This window comes from Lathyrus oleraceus, chromosome 5 (genome assembly GCF_024323335.1).
Source record: "Lathyrus oleraceus cultivar Zhongwan6 chromosome 5, CAAS_Psat_ZW6_1.0, whole genome shotgun sequence".
NCBI lineage: Eukaryota > Viridiplantae > Streptophyta > Magnoliopsida > Fabales > Fabaceae > Lathyrus > Lathyrus oleraceus.
In genome coordinates, this window is record NC_066583.1 from 27,576,937 (window position 1) to 27,597,651 (window position 20,715).

Here is a 20,715-nt window from a genome sequence, read left to right on the forward strand (position 1 = left end):
GGTTATGTTGATGCACTGTTGATGAATGGAATGTTGAGCTTGCTGCAATTGTTGAATGATATGGTTGTTGCTTGAGGTGGGACTATTATGATGTATCGATGAATGCTTGATGTTTATTTGCAGGCTCAAAGGGAATTTAACATGGCATGGCAAGTGGATAGGTGGAGCATGGAAGAATCATTAGGTTAAGGCTGCCATTCAAAGCGAGATACCCTATTTTATCTTTTGATCAAAACCATGTAACCATGTAACCATGTGATGGGATAGGATGTAGCATGGTGCTATGATGTAATAACATTTATGGATGGATTAGTTAATTTATAAATGATCCATGCACCATTAATAACATTGTTTTTCATGGATATGTGTTAATGAAAAACAATGTTTATGGATTTACTTATCTAATATGCGTGTGTCTCGGTTGGATGCACTGTTGATGGAAAGGATCCGAAGGATTTGCAGCAGGAAATCAATGATGGGGAAGAGGTGCAGCTCAAAATATAATTCCAAGTTCTACCGGTGCTGCAAAGGTAAGAGATGGATGACCATAAGAGTTTCTGTGCTTACCAATTACATTTATTAAATTAGTTTTGCACTTTGTGAAATTCCAGGCTGTTGGAAAAGTTCTTCCCGAGCTAAATGGAAAACTCACTGGAATGGCCTTTCGTGTTCCTACTCCTAATGTTTCTGTTGTGGACTTAACCTGTCGGCTTCAAAAGAATGCCTCCTATGAAGATGTTAAAGCAGCAATAAAGTATGTCTCTTACTTTTCTGACCCGGCTTATATTCTCTCATGTCGAGTTGTTTTGTACTAACCATTCGTTGGTTTTCTATTACTTTGCTACTGAAAAAAATGAAGGCACGCTTCAGAGGGACAATTGAAGGGAATTCTTGGATACACAGATGAGGATGTTGTCTCTAATGACTTTGTTGGTGATTCAAGGTAAAGTAAATGTTGTTGTATTTCAAATTTAGATCACTATCAGCATCTTTAAGAGGACAGACTCTTGTGCCTTTTATCTAGTATACATGCTAAAATCTGGTATTATGAACATTTTGAATTTTCATTTACATATGCTCAAAGCAGATTTTTATTTGTCTTAAAACTAAACTTTATTTATCTCGCTCTTTTATGATATTAGTCGCAGTTTTTTCTGTTGTGTTAGGATATGTTTGTTTGCCAAGTAAGCGTTTTAATTTAAATGTATTTCTTATTAACAGGTCGAGTATCTTTGATGCTAAGGCTGGGATTGGGCTTAGTAAGTCCTTTGTGAAGCTGGTCTCGTGGTATGACAATGAGTGGGGTTATAGGTATGTGTATATGTAATTACAACTAAAACTTTTACAGACTTGTGCATACAAATCTTAGTTTTAAATTGCACTCCACAACTATAATTGCGGATGTTGAAGTCTCAGCAACATTAAAACTACAATTTCCACAACTGCAATTTAAAACCATGCATGTAGGACATTTTTCAATACTCAACTTTTTGCTCATTTTTAAATTTTATCCATTGCAGCAACCGAGTGTTGGACCTTGTAGGGCACATGGCATTGGTGGGAGCCCACAATTGAACACCAATAGCGTCTCTTACTGTTGGTGTTGCCATTCTGATATTTCGTTTAGGTTAAAAATTAGTAGCTGCTTAGGTTCTCAGATTTTGATATTCATAAGATTGCAGACATATCTGATGCCCCTCCAACAGAGGAAGAAATAGATGACCATATCGTATGCATTGAGAATATAATAAAGAGGAATTGTCCTGGTTACCTGTTTTGAATTCATCTTCATATATAATTTAATATCTTTTAGAATGCTCGTGTGAGATGTGTCATTGACGTAGACAGTTAGTTATATGCATAACAGCACCTCTGAAGAACAATCCAGTAAAAAAAAAACAATTCAGTTCTTAATTATTTATAAAGTAATTACAGAACGATTGTTTTATTAATTCTCTATGTTCTGTTCACTTTCTAGTTTCAGCTTTCTACAACCATTGTTTGGGAAGTTTCTAATTTTAGCTTCATCTGGGTTTACTAACGATAATCTTTTATTTCTAATCATACATGTTTCATTCTAAATTAATCTTGTAAAATCCTTACTAACATGTGATTTTTTATCAAATTGTTGCAGATTTTTTTTACTCTGTGGGTTTAGGGCTTGGAAAGACTGATTCTCCCCAAGCAAGTTTTCGGAAAAGTATCAGCAATGAAAGGACATTTTCTGCCACTGAGGACGAAGTGCTGTTGCAGAAAAAACTGGGTATATGTCTTGTCAATTATTGTTCATTTTTCAGGGAATTTTGATTTCAAATTTTAAATGTTGTCATCATAATTGTAGTTGATCAGTTTGAATTTGTGGAGATCCTCTTAAGTTTAAACTCCATTGTCATGAGATTCCTTCAGTTTAGGTTACAGTTTTGTTACACATGCTAATGACACTATGAGATGCTGAGTTTTTGAATTAGATAAGTGTTTAGTTATATTGAATCATAAAAAAGATGAGCCATGCAAGCTTATGTTTGCAGTGGAGCTTGCTGAAATGCTGTCCACAGACATGCAGAAAGAGGGCCTTCATGGGCGAATGTTGACTCTTAAACTGAAAACTACTTCTTTTGAGGTACTTGTGATTTCTTGACTCTGTTTCTTTCTAAACAATTTTCTGTTTATGATAGAGGTCAATTCTCTGGCTTGGGTTCTTACCTCTGGACAAAGCTTTGTTAAAAGAAAAGTTGTTAATATTGTTCAAGTTCCTTTAAGGATTTGTCATGATCACCATGCATTTTACTATCTTACTATATTTCTCTTGCAAGTACTAAAAAAATGCTCAATCTATAGGTTCGGAATAGAGCTGTGACTTTACAAAACTACATCAACTCAAGTGAGGATATTCTGAAGCATGCATCAAAATTGCTGAAAGCTGAACTTCCCGTTTCAGTAAGATTAATAGGCATATGTTTCTGTTAACTTGCTTTATTGTTGACCAATTATTCAGATGGTGCTCAAGGCCAATATAAGAGGGTGCTTTCTGCTTATAGATATAGTCTATGAGCAAGTTCACATTAGTTCCTTGTATAAGTCAGTGCATAACAGATTTTTCTTCTCCTCTTAGGTCTTAGAGTATCACAGTTTAACGGAGATAAAAGTGGTAGTGGTGCTACCCCTGATCGTACACAGAAGACTATTACCAATTTCATTACTTCAGGAGAAGCCAATAGGAAAAAGGACCCTTTTTCAGATGTTACAGATCATGACTTTATCAGTGATATAGAAACTGATCCTTCGATTGATGTTGGGCACACAAGCCAGCTTGATAGTAGAGATCCTTTTGATGGTAATCATTCATTAGATGTAAATCACCAAAGCTGCACTCTCTGGAAAAATGATAGTGCAGAGAAGGTATATCTCCTTTTCTCTCTTTATTTTTCGAAGTAGCTGACATATATTGATATAGGTCAGTTTCCGCAATCGAATAATTGCTTTGGCGGATTGAGGAGCATGTTGATGTTTTTTAGCGCTACTATTTATCATCTCTGCCGTATTTACCAGGTTCAAACTTCTGGTAATGATGCTGCAAGTTCTCACCACAGTGCATGTACAGAGATGCTTGGATCAACTTCATTCCAGGGGAAGTTTGAGGGGAAAAATGTGAATGATGGGTCTAATCTTCTGGAGGAGGATAGACTTAATTCTTGTCAGGAAACAACAATGTTGTGGTTGAATGACTATAAATGTTCACTCTGTGGAATAGAACTTCCTCCAAGTTTTGTTGAGGAAAGATTAGAGCATTCTGATTTCCATTTTGCTGAGAAGCTTCAAAAGGAAGAATCAAGTATTCGCCAAACATCTATTCCGATTCAAAGGTAAATTATTGAACTAGACAGTGATTCCACATTTCTGTTTAAAGTGTTTGATGTGATAGGTCTATGTTTTTTCAGTCAGGATCAAAAGCACCGAATCAATAGACAAAGCAAATCCAAGAAGCAAAAGTTGTCGCAGAGAGAGGGCCGATATACGCCCATTGATTTTTTTTGTTAAGGAGTAATCAAAGCTTTAAGTTATTATTGTATAATTTGTATCTTATTTTGCCTCACATCAATAATTTCTAAGTCTCTAGGAATGTCTTTTCTCCACATAAGATAAAATATGTATAGTTGTATTATGAATCTTGATATGATTAATAAAGTAGTCTCATTCATTCACCGTGTGTTTAATTTTTCTTAGTTTATGTGAATTGTTCTAATTGCTTCATTTTTATTTTATTAGCATGGAAAAAATCTGGTTGAAAACAGGTAGAAATTCTGGTTTATAAACCTGGAAAAAATGTGGTTTAAAACAAAAGCTTCAAAAATTTTCGTATACCTTAGACAGCGCTTTTGTAAAAAGCGCTGTCTAAGGGGGGGCTTAGACAGCGCTTTTTGAAAAGCGCTGTCTAAGGTATACCTAAAAAAATTAAAATAGGAGGGTCTTAGAAAGCGCTTTTGGCCAAAGCGCTGTCTAAGGGGGTGGGGCTTAGACAGCGCTTTTCAAAAGCGCTGTCTAAGGTATACCTAAAAAATTTAAAATAAGAGGGTCTTATAAAGCGCTTTTGGCCAAAGCGCTGTCTAAGGGAGGGGCTTAGACAGCGCTTTTAAGATTTAAAAAAGCGCTGTCTAAACCTTTAGCAGCGGAGGTTTAGACAGCGCTTTAAAGCGCTGTCTAAGGCTAAAAAAAGCGCTGTCTAAGGTCTTGTTTGTTGTAGTGCTTATTTTTCTCTATCTTCAGTGGCCTGTGCCACTTTTGGTATGTGTGGCGGGCACCACTAGGGGCCCTATGCCGGGCGCCACAACCCTCACATGGGCACCACAACTATGTGTGGCAGGCGCCACATGCAGTGTGGTTTCCCATGCATGTGCTTTTATTTTGCTTTGACCATGCAATTTTTAATTTACCAATAATATATTGTATGGGAATAGAAACACATAATATATTAGAATGGAATTTAATCGCAAAATTGACGAATGAAAGAATCGGGTAGACGGGAAAAGATGAAATAATTTGTCTACTAGAATAAAAGGTAATAAAGTAATTAAATAAATTCCAATGCGTAAAAGTAGATAACAATAAAATAAAATAAAATAAAAGTCAATAAATCGGTAACACTATAATAAATTAGCCATTACGGTGACTGCTGGTAAATATGATCTGGGTTCTCTGTCACTACATCCATAAAGCTGTGGAATTCCACGCGGAGGATGCTCAACTCGCCTCTCATATTGGCGACATCTTTCTGAACAACTTCGATGGCAGCAACATGATCAGTGAGAGGTGCAGCAGGTATAACTGGGGTATGTGATTCAACATCAGAGAGATAATCGTCATAATGGTCATAGATTTGGGGTGTCTCTTGTGGAGAGGGTGGTGCATCTGGTTGTCCATCCAAATCATAGAGCCAATTGCTCCTATCATGTACACTCGTCCTAGGGTCTGGCAGGGTAAACAGGTGTACTACTTCGCGGTTGATTAGAAACTCAAACACTTCCGGACCTAGGTTCCTAATGATATCAGTGTTAAAGAAAAAGTCAATATTCATTGGTCATATTCCACCTAAAGGGGTTAGCCTAATAAGTGGTTGTCTCAGTCCGATGGCATTTTCTATCATGGTCACTAAGCCTCCCACTAAGATTGGTCCATAGTCCTCTTGTTCCATACGATACATATTAGCTATCATAAATGTAGCAACGTTAACAGGTCGGGTCTGTGATGCGCAGTACATTGTGAAGAGTTCATCCTTGGACACAAAGGTTCTGTTCTGCTCCTTTCTAAACAAGGTGTGAGCTAGGATCTTATGGAAGTAACAAATCGCATGGTTATAGATGCTCCTTGAATGCATAAGGTCTGGCTCGGGATTGTCATTTCTTGTGATGCTACCCCAAAAGAGATCTAATTGATGGTCTACAAGTCTATCTTCCTGGGTGATGGTAAAGGTATCAGGTCCATGAGGGCAATCTAGGAGTTCATCCATTTCTCTGTGGGTGTAGCGGTAATCCATATCAAATAACCTAAAGGTGATTAGGCCTTTGTTAAGTCCAATACCATGGTTTGGTAGGTGCACTAGGGAGCTTAGGAATTCTAAGGTCAACCTACTGTAGGAACTAAATTTTCTTCTGATAGAAAAGGTGTCCCAGCCTAGTTGGTTAATTCGGAATATAACACTGTCTCTTATACCTAACTTGGTCATGGAGCGTCCATTTGGGTACAAGGTTAGTGTCATTTCTCTCTAAGCTAGAGCCTCAAAACATTTCCTTTGAGCTCTGCCTCTGAAGACTATATCCATGTAATCTACTTGTTGCATTGTGATAGACAGTAGCTAGATAAAATCAAGTAGATAATAGCATTAAGTTAGTAATGGTCAATAATACAGAAATTTACCAATTAACTTTATGAAAAATAAATAAAGAAGAAAACAAAGAAATGAAGATTAAGAAATAGTAATAATTATAAATTTATGATGAAATTAAATAGTTAAAGACAGAGTGTGGGTTGTCTCCTACCAAGCGCTTTGTTTATTGTCGTAAGCTCGACAGAAATAGGATAGGTGTTATTCTTTCGAATGAGCCTGAGGCTCTGCAAGCTTAAGATTTGATATGAAATCATTGTTATCACTGTTGTGGTAATGATTCAAACATTGGCCATTTACTATGAATGGTTCGCTTGTTTTTCCTTTTATCTCTATTGCTCCATTCGGAAAGATATTGGTAATTTCGAAGGGACCGGATCATCTAGAATGAAGTTTTCCGGGAAAGAGTTTGAGGCGGGAGTTAAACAAGATTACTTTGTCGCCTTGGTTAAACTCTTCCCTTAATATGCAATTGTCGTGCCATTTTTTTGTTCTTTCTTTATAGATTCGGGCATTCTCATACGCATCTAGCCTAAGTTCTTCTAGTTCGTGGATATCTAATATTCTTTTCTCGCCTGCAGCAGTATAATTGAGATTAAGGGTCTTAATGACCCAATATGCTTTATGTTCTAATTCTACCGACAGATGACATGATTTTCCATAAACTAGCTTAAAATGTGTGGTTCCTATTGGGGTCTTATAAGTTGTCCTATATACCCACAAGGCTTCTGGTAATTTTGAGGACCAATCTTTCCTAGAGGTGGCAACTGTCTTTTCTAAGATTTGTTTGATTTCTCAGTTCGAGACCTCTACTTGCCCACTCGTTTGTGGGTGGTAGGGTGTTGCTACGCGGTGCCGGACTCCATATTTCAGTAATAGCTTTATAAAAATCCTTGAAATTAAATGGGAGCCACCATCACTGATGACAAGTCTCGGCACTCCGAATCTAAGGAAGATTATTCGCTTAAAGAGTCTAATTACCACTCGTGTGTCGTTTGTTGGAGAGGCAATGGCCTCAATCCATTTGGATACGTAATCAACCGCAACAAGGATATACTTGTTACCAAAAGAAGATGGGAAAGGTCCCATAAAATCGATTCCCCAAACATCAAAGACTTCTACTTCCAAAATTCCTTTAAGCGACATTTCGTCGTGTCTAGATATGTTGCCAGTGCGTTGACACCGGTCGCAATTTGTGATCGCGATATGGACATCTTTCCACAGAGTGGGCCAAAACAGGCCGGCTTACAAGATCTTAGCGCAAGTCATTGAGGTGCTTGCGTGTCCTCCATAAGGAGCAGAATGACAGTGGGAAATTACGTTTTCTACCTCATCTTCTGGGACACATCGACGGAAAATGCCGTCGGCGCCTCTCTTGAAAAGTAGAGGCTCATACCATTAGTAATGTTTAAGATCGTGGAAGAATTTTTTCTTTTGTTGGTAGGTCAAGTCTGGAGGAAGCACCCTAGTTGCTAAGTAGTTGACAAAGCCAATGTACCATGGTAATGTGGTTTGGGTGTAGCTTGCTTCTACTACTTCGTTTATTTTGGTATCCTTATGGGTTAACGCATCTTTAGTTGTATTACTTTCTAATTGGGATATGAGTATTTCGTACAGAAAATCATTGTTTATAGGCACTCGTTCAGGTTCAATACCTTCCATTTTTGATAAGTGATCGACTACGACGTTTTCAGTGCCTCTTTTATCCTTGATTTCTAGGTCAAACTCTTGTAATAGTAAGATCCACCTTAAGAGTCTTGGTTTGGCGTCTTTTTTGTTTAATAGGTACCTAATTGTATCATGATCGATATAGATAATTATCTTTGCTCCTACTAGGTAGGAACGAAATTTATCCAGAGCGAACACTATGGCTAAAAGTTCCTTTTCTATGGTGGCATAGTTCATCTGTGCAGGGTCTAGGGTTCTACTTACATAGCATATTGTGTAACAACCCAATTTTAGTAATTATTTCTTATGTTAGTATTACTATATTTTATTTTATTTATTTGGAGTGTTAATTAATTAATTGTTTATTAGGTAGTATAATAATCGATTATATTAATTAATTTGGTGTGTTAATTAATTATTTAGTTGATATGAGATATAATGAATAATGGAATTAATTAACTTGGTGGGTATATTGATTTGGTTTGATTTATTTGAATTAAATAGAGATATTTAAATATTAGGTCTTATTGGGCCTATTAATTAAATTAGAGGTATCATGCTTTAAGCCCAAATAGAATACTAGTATATAAGAGGTGAGGAGAGTGAGAATTAGGATTCATTTGATCATTTGAAGGCAATAGAGAAAGAGAAGAGGAAAAGTAAGGAGAAGAGGGGAAGAACAAGAGAGGAGCTAAGGTTTCCAGAAAATTGAAGAGGTAAGGGGGAGAATCCTTATTATTATGGGTTAGTATAATTGGGGCAAATGGGTAGAGATATGCTTGAGTTGAAATCCCTAAATTGTATGGTTTTGGAATTGTTAGGTCTTGATGAATATTCTCGATTTGTAGTGATTTGATTGTGTTAAAATTGTAAACTAATGTTATATACTTAGAGTATTGTATGAGTCATAATTTTCTGAACGTTTGGCTTTTTACGGAATCGAAATCGGAGGTCCGAAAGTCCTCCAACGATGAAAAACGCAGAAAATTCTGCATTCTATTTTATGTTAACTGGTTACCCACCGAGCGTTAACCGGTTACTTGCTTGAAAATCTGCGCAGGAAGTTGATTCTGTTTTATGTTAACCGGTTACCCACCGAGCGTTAACCGGTTACTTTCTTGAAAATTTGCGCAGGAAGTTGATTCTGTTTTATGTTAACCGGTTACCCACTGAGCGTTAACCGATTACTTGCTTGAAAATCTGCGCAGGAAGTTGATTCTGTTTTATGTTAACCGGTTACCCACCGAGCGTTAACCAGTTACTTGGCTGTTTTGTGTTAACCGGTTACCCACCGAACGTTAACCGGTTACCACTGTTGAAAAAAATGAAAAAATGAGATTTTAAAAAGTTGTATTCATTTGCAATGAGATCTAGTGTGCGTAGTTGATAATTAGCATATATTTGTGAATGATATATTGTTATGAATGTGTATATGTACCATTGGTGGGTAATTCATAGAGTTGAATTATGGTGATATGTGGAATGTTAAGATGGTAGAGATGATCTTAATTGCATATGTGTTGGTATTTGTACATTCATTCATGGCATGGTCGACTTCACGATGGAAGCGGTGAAACTGTGGGTTCACATGGTAGCATACGTTGATCCTTAATTGGAAATAGGCGTAGCAGACGTTGATCCTTGAATGGAAATAGGCGTAGCATACGTTGATCCTTAATTTGAAATAGGCATAGTAGACGTTGATCCTTAATTGGAAATAGACGCAGTGGCTTTGATCTTGTCCGGATCGGAAGCGTGGCTTGGATTCTAGATATTGAATCGGAAAGCGGTGAAACGTTGGGTTCACATTGCGGTACCACATGCATAGAGTCACATGTCTTGCATTGAGTCACATTAGAGTTATGTGATAACTGAGTGTATGCATTATTGTGATTGTGATGCGTGTATGAGATATGGTAATTGAATTTGATGATGTTTGGATACATAACTTGGCAAAGTATATGATTATGTGATAATTGAAGTTATGTGTATTTTTGGGAATATAATATTGGATTTGAATATTATACTCCTTGAGTTTTATGTGTGCTTGAAACATGTGAAATAAATGTTGGTTAATATTATTTACATGGTTATATGAAGTGTGATGGACTCCTTTAATTGTTGATTTTATCATTGTGCTTTATTATAGTTCTTCTTAATGATTTGAATTCTCACCCTTTTGTTGGAATGATGCTTTACATGGCATCGTGCAGATACTCCGGAGTAGTATTGCTGAAGTAAGTGGACGGTAGCTCACTCGAGATTAGCCGGAGAGTTTCCGTATCTTAGTTTGAAGACTAGGTAATGAGTCAATGCTCTGGTCATGTAACACTGGTAAGATTAGTAGTATGGAACTCACATCTGATTTGGATAAGTACTGTGTTATTACTTGTGAACATGCTTATTTGCAATTGTTGTTTGAGAGGCCATAGTGCCAAATATTCTGGTTATGGTTTTATTTTATCTTGAAGAGATTATTGAGAGATGATCATGGTATGGGACATGGATCATTTTATGAAATACATGAGTATTCATTATTTTCCGCTGCGAACACATATTCTTGAATATTCATGATAATTGAAATGTGTTATTTTAAATGACCAAGTGTATTGTATATTGATGACGAATGATGTTGGCTTTTGAAAGCTTTTATTTTTTTAAAACATCGATATGACGCCCTTTTGTTTATATGCGTGCTTATTTACTCTGATTATATGTTAAGTATTTTGGGGTAGAAAAAGGGGTGTTACATTAGTGGTATCAGAGCCTGGTTGGTCCGTCCGGCCAGGTTGTTTAATTATGTTTGTTCCCTAGTATTCGACATGTGTGTGAGAACACTGTCGATGCTTGTTGTATTTTCTATTGGCAGGTTGGGAATGAAATAAGTGGGGGAGAAGCGTCTGCTTATCTTGGATATTCCAATTGTATCGAGCTTGGACATTATGTTGTTGCATGCAAGAGTGCAGTGTTGGCTAGTTAACCTGTTTTGAGAATGTTGTGCTTGTCCTGAACCCGAAGAGGGGTCGGATTCGAGGATGGTGTTGGTTAGAAGTTAATCGGGTGTATATCAACTGTTTCGAGAAGACGGTTAGTTTTCCCGAGGTTGGTGCTAAGGAAGATTGGTTTGTGTCTGCTAAGCAAGTTGATGAATCGGTGCAAGGTGGTGCCGAGTTGTTTATGTTGTTGGCAACCTCGGATATTCGTGAGAAGAGGACGATTGAAGAACTGCCAATAGTTTGTGAGTTTGCGAAGGTATTTCTGGAAGATATAAGTGATTTACCGCCGGAACGTGAGGTTGAGTTTTCGATTGATTTAGTTCTTGGAACTAGTCCTTTATCGATGGCTCCCTATAGGATGTCTGCTTCTGAGTTGAAAGAGTTGAAGAGTCAACTTGAAGACTTCCTCGAGAAAAAGTTTATTCTTCCTAGTGTGTCCCCGTGGGGTGCACCTATTCTGTTGGTCAAGAAGAAAGAAGGTTCTATGAGATTATGTGTTGACTATAGACAACTGAACAAAGTGACGATTAAGGACAAGTATCCACTTCCGAGGATTGACGACCTGATGGATCAGCTGGTTGGAGCTTGTGTGTTTAGCAAAATTGATTTGAGGTCTGGGTATCATCAGATTCGTGTAAAGGCTGAGGATATTCAAAAGACTGCTTTTCGGACAAGGTACGGTCACTACAAGTACTCCGTGATGCCTTTTGGTGTGACTAATGCACCTGGTGTATTTATGGAGTATATGAATAGAATTTTTCATGATTATCTGGATAAGTTTGTTGTTGTGTTCATCGATGATATATTGATTTATTCTAAGAGCGAATAGGATCATGCCGAGCATTTGAAGGTTGTGTTATCGGTGTTGAAAGAGAGGAAGTTGTTTGCTAAACTCTCTAAATGTGAGTTTTGGTTGAGTGAAGTAAGTTTTCTTGGACATGCGATTTCGAGTGGTGGTATTTCTGTGGATCCTACGAAGATTAAAGCTGTATCTCAACGGGAAGCTCCTAAGTCTGTTTCTGAGATTCGAAGTTTCCTTGGTTTGGCTGGTTATTATAGGAAGTTCATTGAAGGATTTTCTAAGTTGTCGTTACCATTGACGCAGTTGACTAGGAAAGGTCAAGCTTTCATTTGGACTTCACAGTGTGAAGCGAATTTTCAAGAGCTTAAGAGAATATTGACTACGGCTCCTATTTTGATTTTACCGGATCCATTAGAAACTTTCGTGGTGTATTGTGATGCTTCTTTGTTGGGTTTGGGAGGTGTTCTGATGCAAAAAGGGCAAGTGGTAGCTTATGCTTCAAGGCAACTTAAATTTCATGAGAAGAATTATCCAACGCATGATTTAGAGTTGGCCGTCGTTGTGTTTGTGTTGAAGCTTTGGAGACATTACTTGTTTGGATCGCGATTTAATGTGTTTAATGATCACAAGAGTTTGAAGTACTTGTTCGATCAGAAAGAATTGAACATGAGGCAAAGGAGATGGTTGGAATTCTTTAAAGATTATGATTTTGGTTTGAATTATCATCCTGGAAAGGCGAATGTTGTAGCCGATGCATTGAGAAGGAAGTCATTGCACATGTCTATGTTGATGATTCGAGAGTTTGAATTGTTGGAGCAATTTAGAGATTTGAGTTTGGTTTGTGAAGCGACGTCTTCGTGTGTTAAGCTTGGTATGTTGAAGCTTACGTGTGGCATTCTTGTCGAGATTAGAGAAGGTCAGAAGTCAGATTTGAAATTAGTCGATGTTATGACATTGATTAATCAAGACAAAGGTGGTGACTTTCGGATTGATGAGAATGGTATCATGAGGTGTCGTGATCAAGTTTGTGTTCCAGATGTTGAGGATTTGAGAAAGAGGATTCTTGAGGAAGGGCATAAAAGTGGCCTGAGTATTCATCCTGGTGCTACTAAAATGTATAAAGACTTGAGGAAGATGTTTTGGTGGCAAGGTATGAAGAAGAATGTAGCGGAATTTGTGTATTCATGTTTGACTTGTCAAAAGTCAAAGATTGAACATCAAAAGCCGTCTGGTTTGATGCAACCATTATCTATTCCCGAGTGGAAGTGGGATAATATCTCTATGGATTTTGTTTCGGGTTTGCCGAGAACATCGAGTAATTGTGAGGCGATTTGGGTCGTTGTGGACAGGTTGACGAAATGTGCTCATTTTATTCCGATAAGGATGGATTATTCGATGGAGAGACTGGCTAAGTTGTACATCGAGAGGATTGTGTGTTTGCATGGTATTCCGTCGAGCATTGTTTCAGATAGAGATCCGAGGTTCACTTCGAGATTTTGGGAAGGTTTGCAAAGTGCTTTGGGTACGAAGTTGCGTTTGAGTTCGGCGTATCATCCGTAAACTGATGGTCAAACGGAGAGGACTATTCAGTCACTTGAAGATCTTTTGAGGTCTTGTGTTTTGAAACAAGGGGGAAATTGGGATAGTTTCTTGCCTTTGATTGAGTTTACGTATAACAACAGTTTCCATTCGAGTATTGGAATGGCACCTTTTGAGGCTTTCTATGGCAGAAGGTGTAGAACTCCTTTGTGTTGGTACAAATCGGGAGAGAGTGTTGTGGTTGGACCCGAGTTGATTCAAGAGACTACGGATAAGATTAAGATGATTCAAGAGAAGATGAAGGCTTCTTAGAGTCGTCAAAAGAGTTATTATGATAAGAGGAGGAAAGCTCTTGAGTTTGAGACATATGAGCATGTGTTTCTTCGAGTTACGCCAATAACAGGTGTTGGTAGAGCTTTGAAGTTGCGTAAGTTGATGCCGCGTTTCATTGGTCCTTATCCGATTTCCGAGAGGGTAGGTGAAGTGGCATATCGGGTTGCATTACCACCGTAACTTTCTAATCTTCATGATGTGTTCCATGTGTCTCAATTGAGGAGGTACATTGCGGATCCATCGCATGTTGTCCCATTAGATGATGCTCAAGTGTGGGATAATTTGACGATTGATACATCACCTATGCGAATTGAATATCGAGAAGTGAAGAAGCTTCGTGGTAAGGAGATTGCCTTGGTGAAAGTGATATGGGGCAGAGTCGCCAATGACAATATTACTTGGGAACTCGAGGATAAGATGAAGGAATCGTATCCGGAGTTGTTCGTTTGAGGTAAATTTTCGAGGCCGAAAATCTTTTAAGTGGGGGAGAGTTGTAACAACCCAATTTTAGTAATTATTTCTTATGTTAGTATTACTATATTTTATTTTATTTATTTGGAGTGTTAATTAATTAATTGGTTGTTAGGTAGTATAATAATCGATTATATTAATTAATTTGGTGTGTTAATTAATTATTTAGATGATATGAGATATAATGAATAATGGAATTAATTAACTTGGTGTGTATATTGAGTTGGTTTGATTTATTTGAATTAAATACAGATATTTAAATATTAGGTCTTATTGGGCCTATTAATTAAATTAGAGGTATCATGCTTTAAGCCCAAATAGAATACTAGTATATAAGAGGTGAGGAAAGTGAGAATTAAGATTCATTTGATCATTTGAAGGCAATAGAGAAAGAGAAGAGGAAAAGTAAGGAGAAGAGGGGAAGAACAAGAGAGGAGCTAAGGTTTCCAGAAAATTGAAGAGGTAAGGGGGAGAATCCTTATTATTATGGGTTAGTATAATTGGGGCAAATGGGTAGAAATATGCTTAGGTTGAAATCCTTAAATTGCATGGTTTTGGAATTGTTAGGTCTTGATGAATATTCTCGATTTGTAGTGATTTAATTGTGTTAAAATTGTAAACTAATGTTATATACTTAGAGTATTGTATGAGTCATAATTTTCTGAACGTTTGGCTTTTTACGGAATCGAAATCGGAGGTCCGAAAGTCCTCCAACGATGAAAAACGCAGAAAATTCTGCATTCTATTTTATGTTAACCGGTTACCCACCGAGCGTTAACCGGTTACTTGCTTGAAAATCTACGCAGGAAGTTGATTCTGTTTTATGTTAACCGGTTACCCACCGAGCGTTAACCAGTTACTTGCTTGAAAATCTGCGCAGGAAGTTGATTCTGTTTTATGTTAACCGGTTACCCACCGAGCGTTAACCGGTTACTTGCTTGAAAATTTGCGCAGGAAGTTGATTCTTTTTTATGTTAACCGGTTACCCACCGAGCGTCAACCGGTTACTTGCTTGAAAATCTGCGCAGGAAGATGATTCTGTTTTATGTTAACCGGTTACCCACCGAGCATTAACCGGTTACTTGCCTGTTTTGTGTTAACCGGTTACCCACCAAACGTTAACCGGTTACCACTGTTGAAAAAAATGAAAAATTAAGATTTTAAAAAGTTGTATTCATTTGCAATGAGATCTAGTGTGCGTAGTTGATAATTAGCCTATATTTGTGAATTATATATTGTTATGAATGTGTATATGTACCATTGGTGGGTAATTCATAGATTTGGATTATGGTGATATGTGGAATGTTAAGATGGTAGAGATGATCTTAATTGCATATGCGTTGGTATTTGTACATTCATTCATGGCATGGTCGGCTTCATGGTGGAAGCGGTGAAACTGTGGGTTCACATGGTAGCATACGTTGATCCTTTATTGGAAATAGGCGTAGTAGACGTTGATCCTTGAATGGAAATAGGTGTAGCATACGTTGATCCTTAATTGGAAATAGGTGTAGTAGACGTTGATCCTTAATTGGAAATAGACGCAGTAGCTTTGATCTTGTTCGGATCGGAAGCATGGCTTGGATTCTAGATATTGAATCGGAATGCGGTGAAATGTTGGATTCACATTGCGGTACCACATGCATAGAGTCACATGTCTTGCATTGAGTCACATTAGAGTTATGTGATAATTGAGTGCATGCATTATTGTGATTGTGATGCGTGTATGAGATATGGTAATTGAATTTGATGATGTTTGGATACATAACTTGGCAAAGTATATGATTATGTGATAATTGTAGTTATGTGTATTTTTGGCAATATAATATTGGATTTGAATATTATACTCCTTGAGTTTTATGTGTGCTTGAAACATGTGAAATATATGTTGGTTAATATTATTTACATGGTTATATGAAGTGTGATGGATTCCTTTAATTGTTGATTTAATCATTGTGCTTTATTATATTTCATCGTAATGATTTGAATTCTCACCCTTCTGTTGGAGTGATGCTTTACATGGCATCCTTCAGATACTCCGGAGTAGTATTGCTGAAGTAAGTGGACGGTAGCTCACTCGAGATTAGCCGGAGAGTTTCCGTATCTTAGTTTGAAGACTAGGTAATGAGTCAATGCTATGGTCATGTAATACTGGGTAGATTAGTAGTATGGAACTTATATCTGATTTGGATAAGTATTGTGTTATTACTTGTGAACATGCTTATTTGCAATTGTTGTTTGAGAGGCCATAGTGCCAAATATTATGGTTATGGTTTTATTTTATCTTGAAGAGATTATTGAGAGATGATCATGGTACGCGACATGGATCATTTTATGAAATACATGAGTATTCATTATTTTCCGCTGCGAACGCATATTCTTGAATATTCATGATAATTGAAATGTGTTATTTTAAATGACTAGGTGTATTGTATATTGATGACGAATGATGTTGGTTTTTGAAAGCTTTTAGTTTTTGAAAACGTCGATGTGACGCCCTTTTGTTTATATGCGTGCTTATTTACTATGATTATATGTTAAGTATTTTGGGGTAGAAAAAGGGGTGTTACATATTGCATGAAGTTTCTTGTCCCTTCTTTGTCCTAAGATTGCACCTACAGCATAGTCACTAGCGTCACACATGATTTCAAAAGGTAATCTCCAATCGGGCTGTTGCATGATAGGTGCGGTAATAAGAGCTGTTTTTAGTTGTTCAAACGCTGCTAGGAATTTATCGTCAAACATGAACTCGACGTCTTTCATCAATAAGCCAGTCAGTGGTTTGGTGATTTTTTAGAAATCTTTAATGAATCGCCGGTAGAAACCAACGTGTCCTAAGAAGCTTCGTATTTATCTTACGGTTTTCGGAGGCTGGAGGTTTTCTATAACTTCTATTTTGGCCTTGTCGACTTCAATCCCTTTGTTGGATACTATGTGTCCTAGCACGATTCCTTGTCGGACCATGAAATGGCATTTTTCCCAGTTTAGCACTAGGTTCACTTTTACGCATCTTTTTAGTACCATTTCAAGATTCGATAAGCAGCCTTAAAAGCTCTGTCCACATACATAGAAATCGTCCATGAAGACTTCCATGATGTCATCTATGAAATATGCGAAAATTGCTATCATGTATCTTTGGAATGTTGCGGGAGCATTACACAGTCCGAATGGCACTCGTCGGTAGGCGAATGTACAATAGAGGCATGTGAAGGTCATTTTCTCTTGGTCGTCGGGATGAATAGGACTTTGGAAGAATCCCAAATAACCGTCTAGGTAGAAGAAGTGAGAATGCTTAGCCAATCGTTCAAGCATTTTATCAATAAACGATAAAGGAAAAAGATCCTTCCGAGTGACTTTGTTTAATTTTCTATAACCAATACACATTTTACTTCCAATAACCACTCTTTGTGCTATAGATTCTCCTTTTTCATTGTTAACAACGGTGACGCCTCCCTTCTTTGGTACGACATGTACTGGGCTGACCCATTGACTATCGGATCTCGGGTAGATAATACCTACTTCTAACAGCTTTTGCACTTCTTTCTTTACTACATCACTCAGAATGGGATTTATCCTTCTTTGGTGTTCTCTAGAGGTCTTACTGTCTTCCTCTATCATTATAATATGCATGCATATGGAATGGCTTATTCCTTTTAGATCTGAGATATTGTAGCCTAAAGCAGTTGGGTATTTTCTTAAGACGTGTAGAAGCTTTTCGGTCTCTATATGTCCTAAGTATGCATTTACTATTACAGGTCGCTCAAGTTCAGTGTCTAGGAATTCATACCTTAGATTTTTGGGTAATGTCTTAAGTTATAGGCCTGGTTTCTTTGGGCAAGGCATATGATCGGATGTTAGTGCTAAGTATTCGCTTAGGCTGTCATCTTGGTATTCCTTGCTTAAATTTTCATCTTCAAAAGTAGGAGGTCTTGGAATTTTTAGTATTTCAGAGTATGATGTTTGTTCATTCTCCGTTTCTCTTATGCATTCGTCGATGACATCTAGTAGACAACAGGTGTCGTCTATAGCTGGTGCCTTTAGGAATTGCGTCAAAATGAATTCGACTTTTTCCTCACCAACTTTGAAGGTTAGCTTGCCTCTTTTAACATCTATGATAGCTCCGGCTGTAGCTAGGAATGGTCTTCCTAATATGATAGGGATATTGGAATCCTCTTTTATATCCATGATTATAAAATCTGTAGGAATATAGAATTGTCCTATTCGCACTGGAACGTTTTCTAGCATACCTACGGGAAATTTAACAGAATGGTCTGCAAGTTGTACGAACATCCTCGTAGGTCTTAGTTCTCCCATTTTTAGCCTTTCACATATGGACAAAGGCATTAAACTAATACTGGCTCCTAACTTGCATAGTGCTTTATCGATGACAAACTTTCCGATTATGTAGGGTATGGAGAAACTACCTGGGTCTTTCAGCTTAGAAGGCATATTGTTTTGTATTATGGCGCTACACTCAGCAGTAAGTGTAACGGTTTCGTTATCCTCTATCTTCTTCTTGTTAGATAAGATTTCTTTGAGAAACTTAGCATATGAGGGCATTTGAGTTATGGCTTCTGTAAAGGGTATTGTGATATTCAATTTTTTTAGAAGCTCTACGAATTTTTTAAATTGCCCTACACTTTTAGATTTAACAAGTCTTTGAGGATAAGGGATATGGGGCTTATACGGTGGTGGAGGCACATAAGGTTGTTCTTTCTCTATGGCCTCTTCGTTTTTATCTTCCTCTTGTTCGTCTTCCTTCTTAGTTGCCTTACCTGGGTCTTGGTGCATGGATGGGTTTTGAGTTCTATGGTCGGTCAAACTTTTAATTATCCTCGATTTCCATGGCCAGTTATCAATCCATCTCTCATATCCGTCACCTTTTCTTCTTTTTCTTCTACGAGGTGGTTTATCCTTATGAACTTGTGGTGGTGGTTCTGGCTCTATCCTGAGAGCTACCTGTCATACCCCAATTTTTCCTGGGCATATTTAAATTTTCGTAAAAATTGATCTTATTTTGATTTGCATCGTATGTACAACATGACATGCATATCGTTCGGCCATACAAGTTTGTTAAAACCTAGTGTGATTAAATTCAAGTGCTGATCGTGCCTGTTTGATTCAGGATTGGTGGTTCATTAAATTCATAGCTTGGTTCATTAACCATGTTCATGTGATCAGTTCGGGTCATGTTCAAATCTATCATACATATCTAGTGAAGGCTTGGTCCAAAATCCAATTTTATACTTTTAATCCATCATCCAATTCAATTTTTTATTTTTTTATATTTTTATCCAAACAAATTCATCTTTTCATATCCATAATCATTAATCCATGCATAACCATTAAATAACATACATTAAGAAAATAAGAGCAACAATACAGTGGAAAAGGAAATACAACAATGTGAAACGGCTACACAATACGCAAAGCCAGTCCGTTGCACCACCAAAACATCACGAGCATTCTAACAGCAGCATAACAAGAAAGTGAATTAAAAATTTGGGCCTTATGTCAGCACTTCATACCGGTTGGCCCATTCGTTCATTAGTAGCAATAAAGGGCAAGGCCCATAATGAAATGTAGCAATTACATCAGTAAGTGAAACCTTAGCCAAAGTACACCAGTAAAAGTCCCTAACAGTACATTGGTGAAAAAGAAGAAAAGTTACAGTGCACAAAAATACAAAAGGTGCACAAAATGTCGATAAAGGATCTTTTTCTCACGCAATGCATCCCCAATTCCTCACGGAAATCGCACAAAATCAGGAGTGAATGGCCACTTTCTCGAACAGAATTTAACGGAATTATCATCCAAATCTACTAGCTGGATCCTCCCCACTCTGGATTTTATAAATAAGGCTCAATCATTGATTTTTTGAGGAGGAGGAGGAGACAAGGTTATGCTGCTAAGATTCATCCGTAGATTTCACCTAAAAAAAGAACACATAAGTCCGACGCTACCTCTTAAAATTACACACTGCAAATCTAAGAAAGAAAAGGCTTGAGTCCCGCAGAAGTTCATCACAACAAGACGAGTACAAAAGGGCGGAACCTGAACCAAAACCATGGCGAAGAATAACAGTTGAAGCAATCTCCTTGTGGTCGGTATTCCCTCCTGCACGATTGGTATTCCCGCTTTGGCATCTTTGAGCTTCTTGTTTTAATCTGCATAATATTTTTCACCATTTATGATTCGAGCAAATTTTGAAATGTTTAATTTAAGATTGTTAGAAAAAGAAAACTTTACCACCGCATCTTGATGTACTAAATTTGTATTGTTTCCTTTGATGAGCTTCGTTGGTTGGTTTACGTTGGCTGTTTGTCATCCACTTTTGCGCCTTGAATGCTGCTATTCAGTTTGCTTTACACTGCTAGTTTTGATTTTGGGATCTAGCATTTTCTGGGTAAGCGTTCGATTGGGATTTTCGTTTATGAATCTTTCGGTTTTGGGGTTTAGTTTCAGATTGAGGGGAGGGAGTTTCTTGTTGCTCCATTAGCTGATGTATCGGCTACAGGGCTCGCTTT

The 20,715-nt window shown here is 37.5% G+C and overlaps 2 protein-coding genes across 2 annotated transcripts; both read left to right on the forward strand.

Moving 5' to 3' along the window:
• Nucleotides 1-476: 476 nt before the first annotated feature.
• On the forward strand, nucleotides 477-1,815 carry LOC127078547 (glyceraldehyde-3-phosphate dehydrogenase GAPCP1, chloroplastic-like; the record flags this gene model as incomplete). Its single annotated transcript, XM_051018992.1, has 5 exons — nucleotides 477-530; nucleotides 612-754; nucleotides 860-943; nucleotides 1,222-1,311; nucleotides 1,521-1,815. Coding segments are annotated over 5 exons (426 nt in total), but the record flags the coding sequence as incomplete, so codon positions are not given.
• A 1,683-nt stretch (nucleotides 1,816-3,498) lies between these two features.
• Nucleotides 3,499-4,038, forward strand: LOC127078548 (DNA polymerase kappa-like). Its single transcript, XM_051018993.1, has 2 exons — nucleotides 3,499-3,863; nucleotides 3,939-4,038. Exons 1-2 carry the CDS (start codon nucleotides 3,499-3,501, stop codon nucleotides 4,036-4,038), a joined length of 465 nt encoding a protein of 154 aa, XP_050874950.1.
• Nucleotides 4,039-20,715: the final 16,677 nt, after the last annotated feature.